General features: G+C 40.4%; 1 protein-coding gene across 29 annotated transcripts in view; it reads right to left on the bottom strand.

Moving 5' to 3' along the window:
- Window positions 1–23,472, bottom strand: part of DLG2 (discs large MAGUK scaffold protein 2) — a 1,060,789-nt gene that overhangs the window by 53,753 nt on the left and 983,564 nt on the right. For all 29 annotated transcript variants that reach the window (XM_075742480.1, XM_075742449.1, XM_075742451.1 and 26 more), the window contains one exon: window positions 7,981–8,157. In XM_075742480.1, the coding sequence (XP_075598595.1) occupies window positions 7,981–8,157 (177 nt within the window). The remainder of the gene's footprint in view (window positions 1–7,980; window positions 8,158–23,472) is intronic.

Raw genomic sequence — 23,472 nt, forward strand, 5'->3', positions numbered from 1 at the left:
GTAACTCAACCAGACATGAACTTGATCCTCCATTTTTGGGGTTAATGGACCACTGGGAATTTTGTCAGTGCCTTTGTAAAAGCACTAATCAGTTTTCACAGCAGAAATGTAAAATATCAAGTGAGACGTGCTTTAATCTTCAGTAACAGTGTTCATCACTGATGTAGAATACAGATGCAAATTGCAAACTGGTCTCGAGAATCAAATGAAATGGTTACAGTAGCCTAATTTGCACAGATTTGGCACTGAGGTGTTCTGTGGAATGAAAGTTATTTCCAAATCCAGCATGAGAACTGTAGTAAGGAGAGTTTTCAAATAGAAGCATGCAACATAAAATGGATACTTGAAAGACCTTGCAATATTTTACATCTTTGTTAATGTGTTTCTTCCTGTCTTGCTTCATGATTTCCAGGTCATTCACACTGTATTTGTTTTGCCTGCCCACCAAGTGAAAGATAAGTGAAAATATGTATTACTATTTACAGTCCAAATATGTGGACTCAGCCCATAGTTTTTTATTGCTTCCATCCTCTGCACTGCTTAGTCTTGTTTATGTGAGGTCTGAGCTTACCAACAGATTCCCATTTTCAAAATTATTTTTGAGCATTCCTGAAGTGGTATTTTTGCAACAGAACATGTATTTTTCAGTAGGAGAGAACGTGCCCTTGTTCAGCTCTCCACCTTCAGTGACTCCCTTATAGAGAGCAGCTCAGCACCTGGTCAATATTTCATGAAAACAGTAGGCCATTAGGAAATGAATTCTCATAAAATTGTAGAACAACCTTATTCTGTTTAAAAGCTAAGGGCTACTTTCTTTTAGTATAAAGGTTTTGCATCATTGCAAGAAAACAGGAAGAAGTTTATACATACACATACATATCAGTTTTATTCCATATGCTTTTTTTCCAGTTAGATTAGTATGTATAGTCAGTTAACTTATTTTAGACAAAGCTCACATGATTATGCCATGTTAAAAAGTTTTATCATCTAAGGATTAAAGTCTTAAGGGATGTTTAGAAAGGTAGACAATTTATAGGAAACCATTAAAAATAAAACTCACTTGAGTGGATAAACATACCCTTCTGCCAAGTTGAGCAGAATAACAAATTTAAGTTGGCTTTTTGCCCATGGGGACTTCTGTGCTGGGAAAACCTCTTGTTCTTTGTCCTTAAATGTTTGTGAAACATTGGTTTTTATGTACTTTTCCCCCCATTTTGCTCTGAAAGGAGAATGTGGTTACATATATTTGTGGGGAGGATGTGGTCTATCTGAGAACACAAATACCAGGCTGGTGCCCTCACACACCTTCAGCTGGCAATAGCAGAGATGTGAGTTGCACAACCTTTTGCAGTCAGACGTACTTAAACTACCTGAAAATGGAAATCTTGGAATGATGTCCAGTTTGAGACCAGTTTTGTGGCTGCATATCTTAAAGACAACAGAAAGATTAGTGTAAATATTTTAGTATTTTAGGACCAAAACCTCATTGGCTACAATAGGAGCGGTAGCAGAAGTGGTGAGAATTTAGCCTCGGCCATTCCGAGGCGTTTTGTGTGAAATCACAGACTAAATTACTTTCAGACCCACAGACCCAAGTCAAGCAGATATATACACGTCATAGAAAATACTGAAGCTTGACATTCATGAAGTGGGAGGTTGCTGTGGTGGGGGGCTTGCAATGTAGGAGCATTTCCGTGTGCAGAGGCTCAGCAAAGAAAAAGTGAAAAGAACTACATGTGTAAAATCAATGCTACAGCAAATTAAAATCTCTTTACTACTGAATTAGAGCATCTGTCTAGGAATTTAATACACTCTAATTTATGCACATTGGTTTCATGCTTTTTGTTGATTTGCTTGAACTAATGTGAGTGTTTCCATGGGGAGGGAATCTTAGACATAGGCTGCTCAGCTTGCTACTGCCCTTTACGGGAAGGTGAATTTGTTTGTTTATCTGGACAATAGGAAGGACGATGAGGCAAATAAAAATTCTTGTGATCAAAAGCCCAGCATATGTAGAAATTAAAATCTAAATCTATGCATCTATACATCTAAATGTAACAAAAATATAGTGTAAATCTAATGCTGTTGATCATTCTAGTATAAAATAGTATTTTTTGACGATAGGGGAGCAATTCACATGTGTAAACATAGTGGACAGATAATACCACGGGCTGCCTAAGACATTGGTACAGAACTGGTAGTTCTCCCCTCACCTTGGAGACCCTGCCCAGCATAACAACTCTGCCCTGCTCTCACCTTAGACATAGCTTGGATAAATCTTTGTGGTGGATGTGGAACCAAGAGAAATTTGGTCTGCAGTATTCATTCATTAAGATTATATAATAACTATTTGGTGACTGTTAAACCACAACCGAAGTGGTTTGCAGCCTCTTATGCTGAAGTCTTACTGTTCCCGACATCAATATGAAACAGTATCACACCACCTTTGTAGCATTATATTTGGTTTCTACCCAACTGGCTGCTCAGACCCATGGTTGAGTACAACAGCTGTAATCAGACAACAAATACATACTGACAAATGGACAAAATGTTGCTTTCAGATGTAGAAAGGGTTGCAATGATATTTTAGCACTGCAGGATACTGAGCATTTCTTTTTTGCCAACCCCCACTCAGGTCATCGGCTCAGCAGTTCATGAGATTTGGTCCTTGCACAGATCAGTGGAGAAACACAAGGGCCACCCTCACTTCTTTCTTATTCTTTCAATAACCCTCCTCTAGCTGCAGTGCTACCCTCTAAAACTCCTCTTAAAGCCCGACTTTACAATTGAACAATCGACAAGGCAACAAGTCCACACATTGGCAGCAGCACTGAAATCTAATGTCAAATAGCTTTCAAACTCTATTGAATCACTAAGAGGTAAAGTCTGGTACTGTATCCAACATCTTGGAGAGAATAAGGAGTGGCAGCTCCCCTGTAATTATAAAATATTATTTCTTCTGGTATATCACATACATCATAGAGGAGAAAAAGAGTATGGAGTCTTGAATTACCATTCAAAATTTCTCTTATCAGCTCATGCTAAAATGTCACTGTTTGAAGGGCTTTCCTCTAAAAAGATGTAAAAAAATGCAAACCCAGATACTTTAAAAGTAAATCAGCATTACACAGTGCCTTAAAGAAGTAATATAATATACTCATTATGTTTGTGTGTGTATATATACATATAATCATATATTTGTATACATATATATGTATATGCACCCTAGAGTAAAACTGAAGTGGTCACTGGCTTTCAGAGCTATTCCATAATGATTTCACTTATTAAAAAGGCAGGAATTGTATAGTAGCTGTTGCTGGACAAGAGATAAGGGAGCAAACCAGATGAGCTAAAAGACTTACCCTGGCACTAACAATCCCTGGGTCTGTATAGCCTCACCTCGACCCAAAGGGCAAAAAATGTTGCAGTCTCACAGATAATATTCCTGCATATGTACATAGGCAGAGGAGGGAGTCCAAGCACAACACCAAAAATCAAAGCCCACTAAACAACCCCCCCAAAAAACCCCCAACCCTAAAGAAAAGGAACAGAAATGAATGTGGGGTTGAAAAGTACAAGACAAATATAAAATCTCTTCAACCTACAACACCATAGGAAGCTGAGCTTGCAGGATAAGTCAGAGCCCAACAAACAGCCACAGATGCTCTTTTCCTCCTGTTCTATCACAAGGCATATTTTACTGCTAGATATTACAAATGTCATATTACATTAATGCAATGCTTATAGAAATCGTCCCATATATACTATAAGAGATATAGCAGCCTGGAGTAACCAGCTTAGACGAAGATTTCCATGCTGTAGATGCCTACATCTGGTTAAATGAATCCCAGGACTACTCTGGTTTGGATGAAGCCTCTCATAGTCACTAACCCACACTTGCAGAGGAAATTCAACTCTGAATTAGTACGTTCTGGCAAGTATGATGAGCTTTATTCTCTGTAGCTCAGCTCTGTATGCACTGATTGCTCATCCTCCCCTTGGGTGGTGTAAATGACCACAGAAGATGTTGGCAGGAGCACATCAGTCTCACTGGCTCTGAGGGATCATCCAGAATCCACAGAAAGGAAATAATACTCACTTTTTAGTGCAATGGAAAAAAAATCACCTTGTACAACGGAAAGCTTTTGTGAAATAATAGCAACACCCCCACCACCCCAGCTCCTGTATTTCACATCACTACATTAGTGCAGACAGAAAATCAGATGCCATTGATTTTTGCAGACTGCTCAGATTCGCAAGTGAAGAATCAGGATGACAAGTGGAGAGCATGGTAACTATACCTGCATCTTTTCAAATTCAAGACTCTTATTTTAGACTCTAACCAATCTATTTTCATCTTGCCTCTTTTGTTCCCCCCCCCCCCCCCCCCCCCTTTTTTCCCAGTGTTTCCTAGCCACATCTCTTTCCTAGGCTGTATCATATGTCTGACCTTGACTAGAGAGCCTCTATCTTTTGTCCTTCTTGAAAACATCCCTGTAGCTTTTCATAGTATGCACCACACTGAGAGTAAGCTTTGTGCACGTACTTCCCTCAGTAATAACTGAATAGACTTTCTGCTTTTCCCATGTGTGATTCAATCATGTCATTACAACAGTGTTTACTGTAGCAATTAATAGTAGGCAAGTATTCCTTTTTCAACATTTAGGGACTAAATCTGTGTAATGGGCACATTTTTCCCATCTTAAAAATTATAATGTAGTTTTTATTTCTATCTATTATTCAACTCCAAAATTGCTTTTCGCTGAAAATCCTGGTGTGGTTGCTATTCAAATATGGTCATGATTAGAGAAAATAAGGTCCTTTCAGGGCTCATGTCAACAAGGTATTTGATTGCCTTTCAGTTTCCTTTTACGTGACTTAGAACAAGGAGTACCATAAGCTCCATTAGCACCTGGGCCAACTCTCTTGAAACAGCAGCAGGTGCTCTACAGAGCATCAGACATCCCATTTCCCCACTATAAAAAATGAGCATGATCATTTTTATATTAATGCTAAAGCTGAACTAGCTAGGAATAGAATGTTTGTATACAGTATGCTAGTGACAGATGGGGTACACCTGTCTCAAAGAGGGAAAAGGATCTTTGCACAGGAGTTAGCAGGGCTTATTGAAAGAACTTTAGATTTGAAGGGCAAAAGGGATAAAACCAGGGTCTCTAGAGATAAGCCTGGGGGCAGCATGCCAATGTTTGAGGGACGGTGTGCTAGTGAGGTCCTTCGGTCTGCTGTCTCAGTGGAGGTAGGAGATGGAGAGCCATGTGGCAGCAAAGACGCAAGGTTTATTGATGTATCAGAAACCACGGAAGCACCTGAGAATGGTCTCGTAGGAATTAGGGCTTCTTCTCCCACAAAAAAAGGTGGTGGGATCTACACCAATGCACACTGCATAGGCAACAAATAGGAGGAGCTGGAAGTCATTGTGCAGCAGGAAAACTATGATATAGTTGCCATTGTGGAAACATGGTGTGATGACTCGGACAACTGAAGTGCTGCAATGGATGGCTATAAACTCTTCAGGAGGGATAGGCAAGGAAGAACAGGCAGTGGGGCAGCCCTGTATGTTAGGGAGTGTTTTGATTGTCTAGAGTTTAATGATGGTGACAATAGGGTTGAGTGTTTATGGGTAAGAATCAGTGGGAAGGCTAGCAAGGCAGATATCATGGTGGGAGTGTGTTATAGACCACCCAACCAGGACAAAGACGCAGATGAAATATTCTATAAGCAGCTGGGAGAAGTCTCACGATTGCTTGCCCTTGTTCTCGTGGGGGATTTCAACTTACCAGATGTCTGCTGGAAATACAATACAATACAGCAGAGAGGAAACATTCTAGGAGGTTCCTGGAGTGTGTGAAAGATAACTTCCTGACACAGCTGGTGAGCGAGCCAACCAGGGAAGGTGCCCTGCTGGATCTGTTGTTTGCAAACAGAGAAGGACTACAGGACTGTCAGTCTGATCTCAGTGCTGGGGAAGGTTATGGAGCAGATCATCTGGTGTGCCATCACGTGGCATATACAGGACAGGCCCAGTCAGCATGGGTTTATGAAAGGCAGGTCCTGCTTGCCTAACTTGGTCTCCTTCTATGACAAGGTGACCTGCTTAGTGGATGAGGAAAAAGCTGTCGATGTTGTCTGCCTGGATTTTAGTAAAGCCTTTGACACTGCTTCCCACAGCATTCTTCTGGAGAAACTGGCTGTTCACAGCTTGGACGGGCATACTCTTTGCTGGGTAAAAAACTGGCTGGATGGTGGGGCCCAAAGAGTTGTGGTGAATGGAGTTAAATCCAGTTGGTGGCTGGTCACGAGTGGTGTTCCCCAGGGCTCAGTACTGGGGCCAGCTCTCTTTAATATCTTTGTCAATGATCTGGATGAGGGGATCGAGGGCACCCTCAGTAAGTTTGCAGATGACACCAACTTGGGTGGGAGTGTTGATCTGCTTGAGGGTAGGAAGGCTCTACAGAGGGATATGGCTTGTATCAGAAATAGTGTGGCCAGCAGGACTGTGATCGTGCCCCTGTACTCAGCCCTGGTGAGGCCGCACCTCGAGTACTGTGTTCAGTTTTGCTCCCCTCCCTCCAAGAAAGACATTGAGGTGCTGGAGCATGTCCAGAGAAGGGCAACGGAGCTGGTGAAGGGTCTAGAGCACAAGTCTGATGAGGATCAGATGAGGGAACTGGGGTTGTTTAGCCTGGAGAAAAGGAGGCTGAGGGGAGACCTTCTTGCTCTCTACAACTACCTGAAAGGAGGTTGTAGCCGAGTGGGTGTCAGTCTCTTCTCCCAAGTAACAAGCAATAGGACAAGAGGAAATGGCCTCAGGTTGTGTCAGGGGAGGTTTAGATTGGATGTTAGGAAAAACTTCTTCACTGAAAGGGTTGTCAATCATTGCAACAGGCTGCCCAGGGCAGTGGTTGAGTCACCATCCCTGGAGGTATTTTAAAGACATGCAGATGTGGTGCTTTGAGACACGGTTTAGTGGTGGACTTGGCAGTGCTAGGTTAATAGTTGGATTTGATGATCTTAAAGGTCTTTCCCAACCAAAACGATTCTATGATTCTATGATTGCTGCAAAAGAGAAATGTAATGTGGTTTGACAGATTTTATTTTCCTCCTACCCTTTCAGTTCTTGACCTTTCTTATAACAACTATCAACAGAGGCAGAAAGTGATGCTGATTTGTGTGGTAGTTCTGATGCTGTCAGAGACTTGTGGCCAATTTTACAAAAGCATCTAGACAAAGTAAACAATAAAAACAATGAGAGAGATTCGGATGTCTGTTGTCTCTCCGTTGGTCAGCATGAATCCATCACAGCTAAACAAAGATTCAGATTTAGTTTGGAGAGTGGATGAAAATTCCTTCATTTACATTATATGAAAAATTTACTGTGATATTGATTATCCATCAGTTTCCATGCAGGCAAAGATTAAATTATCAGATTTTGAAGCCAAAGAGGACCATTATATAATTTAGCATAATTTTTTTACATCACACAGTCTGAGAAGTTTAATTCTATTACTCTCGCAAAAGAAAGACATACAGTCTTGATTTGAAAATGTCGAGACATTCATTACATCCCTCAGCAGTTTGATGCAATGGCTAATCACCCTGACATTAAAACATGTGCTCTACTTCAAATTCAGAGCTAATTCCCAGTCTTGGGTTCTGGTTATTCTTTTTTCTGCCAAAGCTTTTCAGTATATGGTGCTCATTTCCCTTTCCCCCCTTTCTTTGTAAAGATACTAATCCACTATAATTGACTCACCTTTTGAGTTTCTTTTCAGTACAGTTAAAGAGCCTGAACTTTTTAAATCTCAGTGAAAATCATATCTTCCAAGTCTTGAAATAACAACTGTGGGATTTGCCTCTACCTTCCCTGGTTTTTTCAGTAGATTGATGCACCCTGTCTTTGGAATAAAATGGAATATTGTAACATCATGGCCAAGGTAGGAAGGAGAAGGCAGCACTCACCTCCTCTTGCTGGGTATAACTCCCATCTCCTCACTGTCTCCCTCCAGAGTGACCCTCCTCGCCTGCCACCATTCATCGTCTGAGGCGTTGATGACGTGAAGGATGTCTCCATACTTAAAACTGAGTCCTTGGCTTGGGAGGCCACTGTCTTTGCTCTTGTCATAGTCAAACATGGCTCTGTGAAAGGAAATAAAGATATGAAAATGGGCGATTATATCAGTCTTGTGAACATTTACTTCTGAACAATTTGTCATATTTTATGTTACAGCTAACCCTTGCTCCTTTCCAAAGGGAAAGGTCTTGCTTGGAGGAAAACTTTCCACTGTGAAGTTAATCTTTACAGAATCCTCTTTATTTTTTTTGAGAGAAACCGAACAATGAAGTACCGTATTTACTGTTTCACTTAACAAAGAACAATGACCATATCAGAGTATCTAGTAAACAAGCCTGGTAGCCAGAAGCCCCTTTTGTCGCCTTGTCAACAGCAATTTGTGGCTGTTGAGTTTGTCCTTTTCTCACACTTCCCAGTGCTCAGACATGGGGGTGTCTGGCAGGCAGGGGTGCATTGGGAGGACTAAATACAAGGGACCAAAACCGTGCTCAGGGTAATGCATTTTTTTAGGTGAATGGGTGCACCTATCTTAGCATCTGGTTCAGACCAGAAGTGAGCTTTCAAAGAGAATCTCTTGATTATTCCCACTCACAGTGCTTTGGTTCACATCCTGGAGCTGTGTTAGGTTGCACAGATTGGATTCCTGAAATTTGAAACTAAACTGAAAGATCCCCTAGTCTAGCGCTAGTCTGACACCCCCCCTCCAGATGCACTCAGGGTGCAGACAGCATCACTGCTTTCATGGCCATGTCCAGTCCCCCTGTGCTGCAGCACCTGCTCAAGCAGCCTTAGCTATTTCCTTTGATGCTGAAGATGTTTTCCACCAGTTTGAAGTGGACCTCTACCTTGGGTATACCTATATAAAAAAAGACCCATGTATAGGATATGTATATTAACATAGGGCATATATACAAGTCTTGAGACTCCATAAGCACAAATTGAGAGCTAGCTTTAAGGTGCCTGGCTATCAGATTGTGACTGGGCATAGTTCAGCATGAACTTGCTGCCTAAGTATTCAACGCAGATCCTGGGAAAGATCTTCAGCCTGCCCTGAGCTCTGCATTACCTAGTTATGGTGATACCAGTTCTCAGACTCTTCCAGTTCTATGCCTGACACCTACACCAGCAATCTTCAGGGTAGACATACTCGTTTCTCAGGGGAAGACCCTGCACATGAATCCCAGAAAGGCTGTTCAGGTCACTCATTGGAATTTCCTAGATAAAAATCCAGATCTTGGTTTCTTAGAGGAAAAAAATACATGGGAATATTTTTCCCATGTAAAATACTGTTTAAAGATCATGCCTGTCAAGAACTGATATTTATTTCCTATAGGGAAAATAATACGATTATAATCCTGACTACAGAAATGTTAGATCAGTAAAATCCCAGGAGGTGTATAATAATTCCTACTCTTTTATTGTCAGAAATAAAGCCGTGGCAATCTCTTCACTGGTAAACACTTCTGTGAGAAGGATTTGATATAATTAATTGTTGTGCATTGTAGTATAATTGCAGAGAATGATTATAGCAGTTTTATGGGTAGATTTAGAACACTCAGTGCTACCTCTCATAATGAGGAGGACTTAAAAAAAGTTATCAGAGTTGTAACTATGCAAGCAAAATAATTTAAAAGCCTCATAAGCACTCATTCTGCATGAAAGGTCTGGTTCAGGAGGAAGGAAAATGCTATTTGGAATATGTATTCTCTTAAAGAGTTTACAGTCATGTACTAACACCTTCAGAAAAGCCCAGATAATTCTCTTCTCTGAGGATGAAGACAATAAATAATCCTGCTGAATTTTACATAATCCATGAGTTTAGATATGCTTGTGCCTTTCTTGGTAAATGTTCTTGGACTGCATGTTACCTTTGAGAAATTGTAATGGCTTAGCAGTGGAAATCCTTTAAAAACTTGGCTGTATCTTAGTGAAAACTACATTTATAAAGGATTCTTATCAGTAGTAGGTCATCTGCTGCCTTCTCAAATAAGGCTTTCCGTGAGGACATAATGATGAAGCAGCATATAAATCCAGAGGTAGCTGAGTATTATCAGTCACATCTTCTTAACCAATTAATGACACCTGATCTCTGCAGAAATGGCAGTGCACGCACAAACAGGCATACAACATATCATCCTGTTGGTATTGCCCTTATTAGTAGGCAGTGGTCTGAGTTTTAATACTGTATTGAACATTTGTTGTCTTAAAAATCCATCGAATAACTGTGTACTTTGCCACGGAAGCCTATCAACATCTCAAAACCCTGACCACACAGTTGGCAACTGTGCTGAATAATGGGCTGATGTGATACAATCCCGAATCCACACGTAATTAAATTACTCAAATGACAATATCTTCTGTTGCAGAGAACATGCAAGACTGTCACATCCCAGATGTGAAACACTTGCCAAACTGGAAATGTTTCATGTTTGCAAGTCCTGAGATGAAGGGTGTGTTTCAAAAGTGAAGCAGTAGAACAGAAGTAGGGCAGTGTTCTTTGCCCTTGAACAGACATTTGTACCTCAGAGCCCACGTATTAACTTATCATTACTGACTGCCATCGGGCTAGCTGATATTAATGCTGAATGCAGATGGAAATGTTTGCCACTGACTTTCTTTGATTGGAGTAATCATGTGCAATGCTAATTAAAGTGAGATTATAGATCTCAGACAACAGAATTTTTGAGCACACTTTTCATTGAGGGAAAGGTTTTGTGGCTGCATGCTCTACAGATGTTGGTTACTCCATTAGTAAATGAAAAGGATACGAGAGCTGACTTCAGTGCTCTTTCCTAAACATTTCAAATTGAGAGCCAGGTTTAAGTTGATAACAAAACTGTATTTAAGCTTGCAACTTTGATAACATTGCTGGCTCTGTAAAACATACTTCTGCAAGTTGGCAGTTGGCCCAGCTATAAAACAAATGGAGATCTTCACTCTAGGCACCGTTGGATGCATGCAGAAGTTAACGTGACTACCTTGGGCAAGAGAGAGACCTAGGCACACTCATCCTCACCTCCTCCTTTCAGTTCTCAGACTGTAAGTACAATTCGGATCTCTACATGTCCAATTGCAAGCTCTAGTTTTATTTATTTAAGAGGCTGATGTCATTTCTAATTTCCTACCTGATGAACAGCACCCACTTCTGTTTGTGCTCAGTCTTGCAGATGTATATAAAAATAACACATCTGCATCTGTTGAGCATCAACCGAAGTGATACAAAATGAATACAGTCAGACCTGTTTGGTAAAGGAACAGGACAAGGCAGATGGAAAAAGACGTATTTTTTTTCTTTTCTCTTTCATGTTTTTGGACAACGGCAGCCCAGTCTTACAGGATACCACACTACATCCTGCAAACACTGCAACTTCCATCAGAGAGTCAGGCTCAGCTCTCAGCAAAGTCTACTTGATCTACGCAAGCTTCTTTACCTGGATAACATACTAAGATATCTAACATACTAACATAAGGTATGTTAGATACCTTAGATAGGTTCTGCCATGCCATGGGGAATATCAGAGGAAAGGCTAAGATGTAGTAGCATTTTTGCAGAATATTATGTGTTGAGGAGGGGACATAAGCAACCCAGTCCAGCAAGAGCACCTCTCACCCCTCTCTCAGAGATGGGCACCATATTTTCCTTTCTGTTAGAGAAGGACAGGCACGATCAGGACCTGACTGCTGTAACTCCCCCGGACAAGTACTCTTCCAAAATGGGATGTCTAAAAGAAACACCAAAGAAATGCTATTCAAACCAGCCAGAGGATTTAACCCATGAAGACACGTCACAGTGCCTCTCTCTGTGGTGAGTTAGAGGTATCTCCATGCAATACAAGCATACGTAGCGCAGATACTGGAGAGCCCGCTCAGCAGAGCTAAAGGGCTTTCTCAACTTGCTAACATGACTATATGTTTTCATATGGCTGAGTCTGCTTATTCATGGGTTGCTCGGGCAGTTTTTCAAGGCACTGAGCCGTAACTCATTGTTAGTGTCTTTTACTGCGATTTTAAAGAATAATAATCTCAATAACCTTACAGCTTTCTAATGGCACTTATCTGACAGGCTTGGATACTAACAGGTCCTACTTTTTTTCTCCACAACTGATAAAAGCACATCTTTTATCAGAGCAGTTCTTCTTCTTTCAGGTGTTTTATATCCTCACTTAGCTGCTTGCATCCACTGTTCAGCCCCTTTTTGGATCATATAGGACAGAACCAAGAGCCCTATAAGGCTTTCTCTGTGGCAGTTAGGGCTCTTTCTCCAGTCAGCTGACTAAGTCTGACTAAGCTGACTTTTGAACTGAGAGAGTCAATTTTTAATAGCAAAGGAAATCAATTTAAAATATTTAACTTTCATTTTAAAGCTGTCACCAAGATTATGATCACACCAGCATCAGAAAAATTCCTGTTCAGTATCATCTAGAGAGTGCATTTCACAAACACGACCCTGGTAACACAGGATAGATAACACATTTTGAGCTTACAAATATAGTAAGCCCACTGATTACTGTGAGATGTGGATAAAACACTGAAACAGGGAACAGAGCTTGCTACAAACTAATTAAAGAGATGTGGTGAAATCATGATTTGGCCTTCTTGGTTCCCTTATTAGAGAAATAGCAATAGGAGTGATTATCAAAGGCCTAAAGTATATGCATCAAATTCCATTAGCACCTTTAATTTTTTTCCTCAATTCCCAGTTTTTGCATGAGTTTGGGCATAATGTTTAATATCTGTACAACATTTTGAAAGTGAAAAGTGCTATTCAAGTGCAAAGTATTACTGCTATCTTCTTGGTGAAACCCCTCTGCTTGTAGAAAACTAAGAAACACTGTTCTGAGAAGTGAAGCAGAAGGTGCAACCATTTAAAACAAGCTGGATATCACAAATATTTAAAAATATGTGGGTCTTGTTTCCTTAATATATTTCAGACTTCAGATGTGATCATTGTATTAGGCTAATCCCAGAAGTAATTTGGACAGAACCTAACAGGTTTTATTTTTGTGCTTGGGTGCTTCTTAATCATTTTTAGGAATCCACATCAGTGTAAAACATGAGACGAGCATTTCACAGCAGCATCAAAATTCATCGCTCAAAAATTGTTTGAAAGGAAAATACCGCCAGTGCCAAGCTGCAATATACTGCCAAACATGCGGTGAGGTGTCCCCGTGGCAGTGAAGACCACTAAAACGGGGGCATTTTTTCCCCTCCACTTAGTGTAAGTACTTCAGCGTTTGACGTATGTCCAAAAGCTAAGAAGTTCCAGTGCGCAGTAAATTTCTATTTCTAATGACACTTATTCTTGCAGCTAGAGTAATAAACGTTTGACACAGGAGAAAATACGTTAGCTTTAAGGAAACAGCAAATCAGTTCATTGTGCAATCCCATATATTGCAGCCTACCGGCACCCACCATGCCTATGTTGTTATCAGCATTTTAAGAATGAAAAATAGGTTGCAGAAAGAGTAAGTGATCTGGCTAAGCCTGTGGCAGAAAAAGGAATTTAACAGAGAAACTTAGCTTCCTCGGCTAACACTGTAAACGCCATTTGTAAGTTAGTTGTATTCATGATTTTCCTGGCAAGGCAAGGGATATTAATGTATTCACAGCACAGCACTATATTTTGCTGAATGTTCCTATATGTTCAGTGTGAAACCCCAAAATCTTCAACTCCTATATCACTGCACTGTGGCCAGTCATCTCAATTTGATGCAGTCCAGGTACTGCGTGGCAGCTTTATTTGCATCTTTGAAATTACTTTCTTCTTCTGGCACAGATGGGAGTTTGCACATAAATTTACAGACTGCTCTTTGCCATTTACTTGATTATGAAACGACAACAACATTTAGCAAGAGAGATCTTCAGCTTCTGTAAACAGTCCTAAGTCTTCTGCAATCTGCCAGCATATCTGCATTTACACCACTTAAGGATATTACTCTTTTCTCTGAAAATTTCCTTAGCAGAGATTCTTAGACATCAGGCTTTATAGCACCATCATAAGGAGAGACACTTTATTCTCCTTCTCCACATCTATCCTACCCCCTGCCCTATTTTTTTTTTTACAGATGAGGAAATCCAGTGCACAGAGCTTTAATCATTCACCTAGTTTGAGAGAGTAATTCAGGATCAGAGTCAGAATTAAGCCCCAAGTTTCATAGCTGTCTTTTCTGCAATCTCGGTTATAGATGTGTTTCCACCCACTTGCAGGCTCAGCTTGAAGAAAATGTTAGAAGAAAATGAAAGAAACCCCAGCATAATTCATTGCTATAGCTACAACAGAGAGCACAACAGCGCTGTGACAGAAGCAGCCATTGCAATACAATTAAGATGCAATTAAAAGGGTTAAATTTTCACATAGTGGCATGTCAATAAAGACTTTCACCTTCTCGCAGCTTGTTTCCATCTGGAGAAGCTGAGCAGGTAAAACCTACGTGTAGAGCATATGAAAGAGCTGCTCTCTCCTTGTGAGCTGTGGGAAGCTCCAAGGTGCTGCTTGCTATGGCTGGAGGCTGCCAGAATCGCCCCTGCGCTAGGGATGATCCTGCCGTGCATTGTCACCTCCTCTGAAAGAGTGGGAAGGGGGCTGTTTGGAAGAACAGCTTTTATTAGGAGTATACTACAAGAATGTGGTTTCAACAAAAATCATCTGAATGTTTGACTTAGTGCCTACAGCTCAAAGATACTGTGATTCCTGCTTCTTCTGTCCCCTCCCCTTTCCTTCTCTCTCCTTCTTTTATATTTTCCCTTTCTTTTCTTTTTCATTTTCTTTTTTTCTTTCCTTTTTCCCATCTTAATGACATTGTGACTCTTCGTGAAGCTGATGCCCTCAACCTTAATTACTGCAGTTGGGCTGAGAGGGACAGTGTTAGCAGCATCTGTGTTATCAAATCCAGTCACGCCAGGGCACTGCAACATGGGTGCCATGTTCCCTTTGGAAGTTAGCACAGGTCAGGGACCATTCCCAGCAATAGTTTGGATGAACCTGCGTTTTACGGTGGAGAGGAGGACATAAACAAAGGGATACGGGCTGTTGTAGTGGGCCATGGAGAATGCTCCCAGGCATGTGCGGTTGACACGCTGGAGGGAAGGGATGCCATCCAGAGGGACCCTGACAGGCTGGAGAGGTGGGCTCGTGCGAACCGCATGAAGTTCAACAAGGCCAAGTGCAAGGTCCTGCACATGGGTCAGGGCAATCCCAAGCACGACTATAGAGAATGGATTGAGAGCAGCCCTGAGGAGAAGGACTTGGGGTATTGATTGATGAGAAGATCAACATAAGCTGGCAGTGTGCGCTTGCTACCCGGAAAGCCAACCGTGTCCTGGGCTGCATCAAAAGCAGCGTGACCAGCAGGTCGAGGGAGGTGATCCTGCCCCTCTACTCTGCTCTGGTGAGACCCCACCTGGAGTACTGCATCCAGTTCTGGGGACCCCAGCACAAGAAGGACATGGAGCTGTTGGAGAGAGTCCAGAGGAGGCCACAAAGATGATCAGAGGGATGGAGCACCTCTGCTATGAGGACAGGCTGAGAGAGTTGGAGTGGTTCAGCCTGGACAAAAGAAGGCTCCAGGGAGATCTAATTGTGGCTTACCAGTACCTGATGGGGCCTACAGGAAAGCTGGAGAGGGACTGTTTATCAGGGAGTGTAGTGACAGGACAAGGGGGAATGGGTTTAAGCTGAAGGAGCGTCGATTCAGATTAGATATTAGGAAGCAATTATTCCCTGTGAGGGTGGTGAGGCACTGGAACAGGTTGCCCAGGGAAGCTGTGGAGGCCCCATCCCTGGAAGTGTTTAAGACGAGGTTGGATGGGGCTTTGGGCAACCTGGTCTAGTGGAGGGTATCCCTGCCTGCAGCAAGGGGGTTGGAACTAGATGATCTTTGAGGTCCCTTCCAACCCAAACCATTCTATGATTCTATGATTCTATGTGTAGTTTAGGATGTCAGTGTAGCTGATAGCACTCACGGAGACCCCGAGGGAGTGCTGCTGCCCCGAAGGCACCTTCACTGTACTAAATCCCATTGCACATTTGCGACTGTATTGTTTCTTTACTTCAGTAAGCAATTTCTCCATTCAGTCCAAGTCATTCTTTATCATTTTGCTCCCAGTGGGAATTTGGCAGAGAGTTATGCCATGGACTTCAATGGAAAAAAGGGCTGGAGACAGCAGTTTTAGTTCCAGAAAAATTTCACTAAGAGGAGGGCGATATTTTCCCTATGGTGTTTACATGAGGAAAGCGTACTGCCATTTGTCCTCGGGGAATATTTTGTTCATTTTGCAGATCCAACCGTGATTCTTAATGTCAGCTCCTATGAGCCAATGTTTATGTTGTTGATGGGCTCTTTTGGGTCTTTAGCAAGTTCTCATGTTATTCTGCAGGAATGGGATTTAAATCAACATTTTCAGAAGTATTGATAAAAAAATGTATGTTGCACTTCTGCGGTCTTGCTATGCAACAGGTCCTATGTTAAAGGACAGTTTCCACAGTGAGGAAGGACTGACAGGTTTAGTCTTTCAGCTGTGGACATGGACAGAACCCATATTACTCCCAGGTTTGCCTGGCTTTAAGCTCTTCCAGCAGGAATTGAAAGGTGGCTTGAGAAAGTGAATCTTTTCCATGTTTTTTTCTTGTGCCAGCACAAGGGGAATTAATTTCAGGGTACACCAGCTTTTTATTTCTTTGGCATTTTACAGGGCATGAAAGGGCCAACAGAATTCCCCTTCTGCGTGCAAACTTCTGAAACCAGTATCAAGCTGTGAACGTGTGCCTCGACGCTTTCCATCATTTATTGACTAGGGAAAACTGGCTGCCGGTTTCATTTGTGATAAACGCAGAAGCTTGTAAATTCATCTGCGTTGTACTCAATGTATTCCAGATTGGCAGCTTTGAGGTTTGCGTTAAAACTGGGAGACTGCATTGGGTCAGCACTAGATTTAGCTAACTAGATTTAGCCTTAGGTATACAAACTCCGGAGAAGATGTGTAGTAGCATCTCGATTCTGGAGTGATTCTTCAGCACTCCTGAATTTGTGTGTGAAATTTCAGAATAAAACCCCAAACTTGTGAGTCAAATTCAAATTTCACAGCAAATTGGAAAACTTAGGCCAAGTTTGTTCTAAGTTTGGGGTTTTTTTGAAGAAATGAGATAATTTTTGACTGCAAATTCTTGTTGCGTGTTTTTTTTTTTCTTTTTTTTTTTTTCCCTCCCCATGCAGATGAAGTGAAGCTGCTGCTTGACTGTATCTCTGGTTTCTGTCTAAGGAATTTGTGCAGTTTCTCAGCACAGATTCCTGTGTTGTGACATTTAAGATTATCCATATCCAGAAAGGAAAAGTGACTGAATGTCAAATCAGGGATACTTTAAACTACCAGGTAATTCACCTGAAATTGCAACCTGTGGGTTGCACAGTTTGACATAGGAGCCAGGGATTCATTCTGTGATTCTTAGTTTTAAAGAACTAGTAACTTATTTACTGTCTGAAAATATTCATTTTGGGATTTTTTCCCCCCAGAAAAAATATAATATAATATAATATAATATAATATAATATAATATAATATAATACAATACAATACAATACAATACAATACAATACAATACAATACAATATAAATAATAAATAAAATAATTAAAAAAATAAAATAAAATGTTTCTTTCAAAAGCAGTGAGACTTAAAGGCAACATTGTGACTCCGTCTAGCACAGCCTGCAGCCACCCTCCTCCTTCCCTGCTCCCAAATGTGTCTTCCTTCTAATACAGAATACACCGTAAAAAAGCACTATATATTTTTTTTTAAGTAATTGGTCTACAATAGTTCTAAATATTATGATACGTCTCAAGGATCTGCTCTGGGTAGTTGGTTTTTTTAGGTGATTGTCTCACATACCCCGTAGATTGCAATTGCTTTCTCTTAGACCTAATCATGACCCGTATCCGTTAGCAGCTTTTAAAATTACATTGTGGCCAGGCAGCCCACAGAAATCATTGTGCTTCCACTGGGTTATAATCAAAAGGAAATTTTCAGCACACAAAAGAACCCCACTGATAACATAATTATTACTACCAGCCAGATATATGATGGCGTCTTTGGGTTTTTTTTTTTTTGGGCAAGGATATTAGACATCTGGAGAAATAAAGTAAGAGAAAGCCTTCCTGTGGAAAAATGATCCACGTTTAGAATTTGAATACAATGGTGACAAAAAGAGTGGTAAGAGATGGACTAAACACAATGCTTGCAGTACTGAAAAATACCCCACCAGCCAAAATTCAGATAATTATGGCAGCAAAATGGAATATTACTTTTTTTTTTTTTTAGAAATCAACATGTAATACCAGAGCGTTGTCAGTCAGAATAAATCTGTTTATACATTCCAACATTTAGAGATTACTTTTTAAAAAGAATTGTTCTCCAGCTATTGAAAAAGTCTAGGCAAAGAAAACTAGGAGAAAGTATTAATGAGACAGAACATTGGCTGCTCTGTCTTTAACAAGAGAAGGCATTTTGGACAAGTCAAGATATTTGTTTGCAACAACTCTTTCTTAGTAGCAGTTTCTGCTTGGCCTTGAGTGTTGTCCTTTGACAATGAAAGAGTCAGAAGTCAGATTTGCATTGTTATTGCGTCGGCTGACTAGGTTCTTTGAAATAATGAGGTGTCACATGCATACAGGAACTACACCATGGAAAACCACTGAAAATTATTATGGAAATTAATTCTCCTGCCTAATGTGGAGAAATGTACCAGATCCATAAACTCTGCTGGATGCAAGTATTTGAAAAATAATAAAATCCTTTTGTCTCTAGGCCAAAACTTGAATAGGTCATTAAGATCTTACTCAATCAGTGGGAGGCTGCTGACAGAGTGAGCCCTTTGTGTTTTAGCACAGATTCAACAGAAAGCAACACAATTAATTTTTCATTTTGACTTTGCCTCTCTTAAAGCAGAAGGGTGATTTTGCACAGATCCAAATGCTATCAAAGTCTAAAACTGTATTTTTATGACACAAAGGTCAGGTGACTCTACATAACCTCCGATTCATGAGGCCAAACATGAAATCTCTAAAGGCCTTGGATTTACAAGGTGTAACTCAATAGAAATTAATAGATATGGAGCAATGCTGAAAGCCTGAGCTGAACTCAGCCAAAATCTTCTAAACTGTAATGGAAATAACACAGAAAGTTGCTTGAAAGAGCAGCAACTATGAGATGAGATGTACTATTTGGTAACCAGTTCCGTGGATTCCTTGAGCTATTATCTGCCAACCCTTACCTATCATAAAAAGGTTTATCCTGCTAAGTTTTATTCTGTGATTGGGTTGAAGATTCTGCTGGTAGATGATGTTTCCTATAAACCTCCATCTTATGGAGTCAAATGAATACTTCAAAAGTTCAGTTTTCATTCATGTTCCCTTCTCATGGAGAAAAGCTTGAAAATAAGACACCAGGATGCGCAAAAGCAGAAACAAACAAAAAGGGCAAATAAAAATAATAGTCTTTGGTGTCACCTCATCAATGTCAAAACACTGCGATTGTTTCTCCTTTTTAATGGTTAGATTTGGTGGTTTCACTCCGTATGCGGTTGTCAATCCTCTTTAGAAATGGACTTTGAAGAAAAAAGTGCTGATCAACCTCTATTACCAAACATATTTAACAGCAGCAATATGTATTTTAAAAGTTATTAAAGTTGCAAGAGGATGATACTAAACTACTTAGCTTCTGACCTTTAAACACAAAATTAAGCCCTTGCTGCACTGAGCTCCTTGCAGCTACTCGCTCACCCCATTGCATTATGCACACCCTCCTCCTCTGGGAGCCCCGGCTTTCACGTGCTGAAAAGCAGGATTAAAGGCAACATCAGAAGTTCCTGCGTCCCATTTTTAGAGGTAAATTAAGCAGATTTGAGCCTAGGTTTTATTGAATTTCAATGAAGATTAGACTTTGAATTGCTAAGTCGCTTTGAAAATGTTACCCTAAGCAGGTTTAAGATTGACAGAATTTGCCTTAAGCTGCTCCGAGGATGACAAGAAGAAGGTCTGGTACAGTAACAGAACTGCTTTGATTCCTTGCTCTTGGATGGTGCTAGGACCTAGGATAAGCCTTTTTTTTCCCCAGCACCGTAAATGAAGCTCAGAGTTTTGATGGTTTTGTCCATAATGACACTTCCTTGTTCTGCGTGTAATTCCTGATTTAAGCAAGGACACTAAGCAACAGAACTGGGACATTTCCTTTTAATATTTTCATTTAAAATTAGTCTAATGGCAATAAAAAGCCTAAAAATAAATCTTCCAGGAAAACCAGTTGTGGTCTTCTCCCTCCCCCTGCCTTGAACAGTTTCTACCTATACTGGTTCAAGTTTACCTTGATTATAAGTCATTCCATTGTCCTGCAGAAAAAACATTTACCACAAACCCCTACTTCTACTTAGCAATTAATTTTAGGTGGGAAATGTTTATCAAAAGCCATATCCTTAAGTTTAGGCAAAGTAATAATAGCAGTCTCTTGAGTCAGACTCCTAAAAAACAATTTTCTTTAGCATTGGAGTAATCTGACCAATTTCAAGCAGATTTCATGTACTTAAAGTTATGCATTGAGACTTACCTGTGCCATAACACATTGTACGTAGTAGAAAATAATTCATGGATGCAGTTGCTTTTCTAATATTGCTCAAAAGTAAATATTTTCTATATCAAATTTGTTTTTAAAAAATTGCACATTTCAGGATGTAAAACTCAGTTTGAAACCTCACACACTACTACCATTTCCTAAGACTGAATCAAATAATTGTGTCATGCCAGAAGCTGGAACGTAATACACCTTGATGTTAGATTTGTGTGTGCAGGAAATACAAGACTGAGACAGCAAAGATAAAAATTTAACTCCCTCACTGGCTTACAGGTTATTCTGGCATCTTTCCTCTGTTTTTTAAAAACATTGACTAATGCCCTGTACGAAAAAGGTTTTGCAGCTGGGGAAGTTGTAGAAGAGATCAGTTTAAAAAGCATGTCTTTGTGTGTCATATTCATCATGGGCTGATCCAAAAATTTCCTCATTTTATGTTGCTTGCTGACCTTGATGAGGTACTTGATGAGGCTTCCTAGAGAGGTGGTCGATGCCCCAAGCCTGTCAGTGCTTCAGAGGCATTTAGACAATGCCCTTAACAACATGCTTTAGCTTTTGGACAGACCTGACTTGGTCAGGCAGTTGGTCCAGATGATCCTTGTAGGTCCCTTCCTACTGAAATGTCTATTCTATTCTATTCTATTCTTTCTATTCTATTCTATTCTATTCTATTCTATTCTATTCTATTCTATTCTATTCTATTCTATTCTATTCTACTTTGGGGAAGGAAAAAACTCTATAAGAACAAGAAACCTTGTCATTAACAAGGAAGATGCATGAGGTCAAGTCTCTTGCTTTCACCGTAGGAAGGAGGAGCAAATCCCACTCTCCCAACAGAGAAAAAAATAGAAAGCATGACAAGAACTTTTCTGAAAATCCAGTCCTTGTTACAACAGACTGTGTAGGACTAAGGAACAATGCTAGACCACATTGACATCTGCATTAGTCAGGGATCAGTTCATCACTAGTGGAGCTGCTCTGAACGTGTGGGAGAGGGCAGAGTCTCACCAGGAGGAGGGTGAGCGTTGGTGTAAGTGGTGCAGAGAGGTTCTGCAGTCCTGGAGGATGTTCAAAACTCAGCTGGATGAAGCCCCGTGCAACTTAATGTAATTTTCAACTTGACTCTGCTTTGAGAGGGGGGTTGGACATACAACCTCAGGATGGTCTCCTCCAGGCTAAATTACCTATGATTGTATCTATCAAGAATGACTGAAGTATAAAATATGTTGAGACACAGGAGTTTATCTCAGATCATATTTATCACTTTTGGGCATATCAAGAATTTTTAACATATATTCTGTGTAAAATGACAGTCAGACTTTTTGACTGAGAGATAGTATTTTCTTCAGTGGGTAAAAATAATTCACTTTCCTTAAAAGTTCATTGATGTATGCAGCTGAGGATGGTACAGAGATGCTCAAGCTACGTACAATTTTGGGTGATGTTCTCCAGAACTGTGCACTGGTACTAACCCAATCTTGAAAGCACTATAGCCAAGTTAAAGCTGTACCTCACCATGGCTGATAGGGCTGTACTGTAGTGATTTGGGAAGTACGGTATGTTGAGTAGCTCAGCCATCTTCAGGCAGTGTAGGCACCCCTAGTGTGACTATGGACTTATAGTAGAGAGGGCTTTCTTTTGTTCATATTTTGGGAAAACAAATTAGGTGCAATGCAGAGATTATTAGAGGAATCTAAACTCCCTAGACAGTAAAGGAGAGAGCTAGGTACCCATGGGAAAGGAAGAATTCAGAGCATTTATGTTAAATGAGAAAAATAGGCTGATATAGGTGGTGTGAACATTTCTCTAATTCAATGTCCTGTTTCCCTACTTGTAAAATAAGAATACTTAAGGAGAGGACTGTGAAGTACAGTAAAGTGCCATATCAATGACTGTGATGGGTAAATTAAACATAAAGGGTGAAATCTCTTTGATTTCTATAGAAGGAAGGATCTATTGAAGCTACACATTTTGTCAGAGAAGCGTGCAGTGTAAATTACACTGTCATTTAGCATTTGCTTATACAAAAACCGTGCCCTTAAAATGAATAGAGTCTTGCAGAATAACAGAACAAAGACCCAAAAGTAAGTTCTATTTTTTTGATTCTGACATCCTAGGGGGTTATGGAAAAACAAACAAGCAAGAAAGAGAACAAACAAATGTCTCTGACTGAAGAGATGTTTTTCTTTCACTTCATGTGCACAAGATTGTTTGAAATATTCATCAATGAGATTTTTTCACCTAGACCAATTCTTAGACCTTTTTAGTATTTCATAGCCTCATTTGCAAGCTGTAGGAACTTCATATTTGCTCACTTCCAACATGGAAACAGCAATGCAATTTATGGGGTGATTTAAGGGCTGAGTAAGGATGGTCTCTTTGGAGAAAGCTGTGGTGTACAGCGAGGAGAGGATCAGACCATATGTGCCCTGTTCCTGTATGTTCCCTAAACATCTGCTGCTAACCACTGTCACAGAAAGGACACTTGGCTAGATGCACCTTTCTTCTAAGCCAGGGTATCTGCAAAACCAAATTGATGTCACTTTTATAGGGGAAAATAGATACAGAAGATGGGAAACTGAAATTGCCTGCAAAACTTGCATTAGTGTTGACAGGAGAAAGGACATGGAAAATTTTCAGTGTTTAGAAAACATGAACAAAGCAATCCAGATGGAAAAAAAAAAATCAAACACTTGAAATATCTGCAGGTGACAAATTATTAAAGGAGAATCAGGTTGAACTCTTCAGTTTGCTGGCAGTTTTCCC

This window comes from Balearica regulorum, chromosome 1, assembly GCF_011004875.1.
Source record: "Balearica regulorum gibbericeps isolate bBalReg1 chromosome 1, bBalReg1.pri, whole genome shotgun sequence".
NCBI lineage: Eukaryota > Metazoa > Chordata > Aves > Gruiformes > Gruidae > Balearica > Balearica regulorum.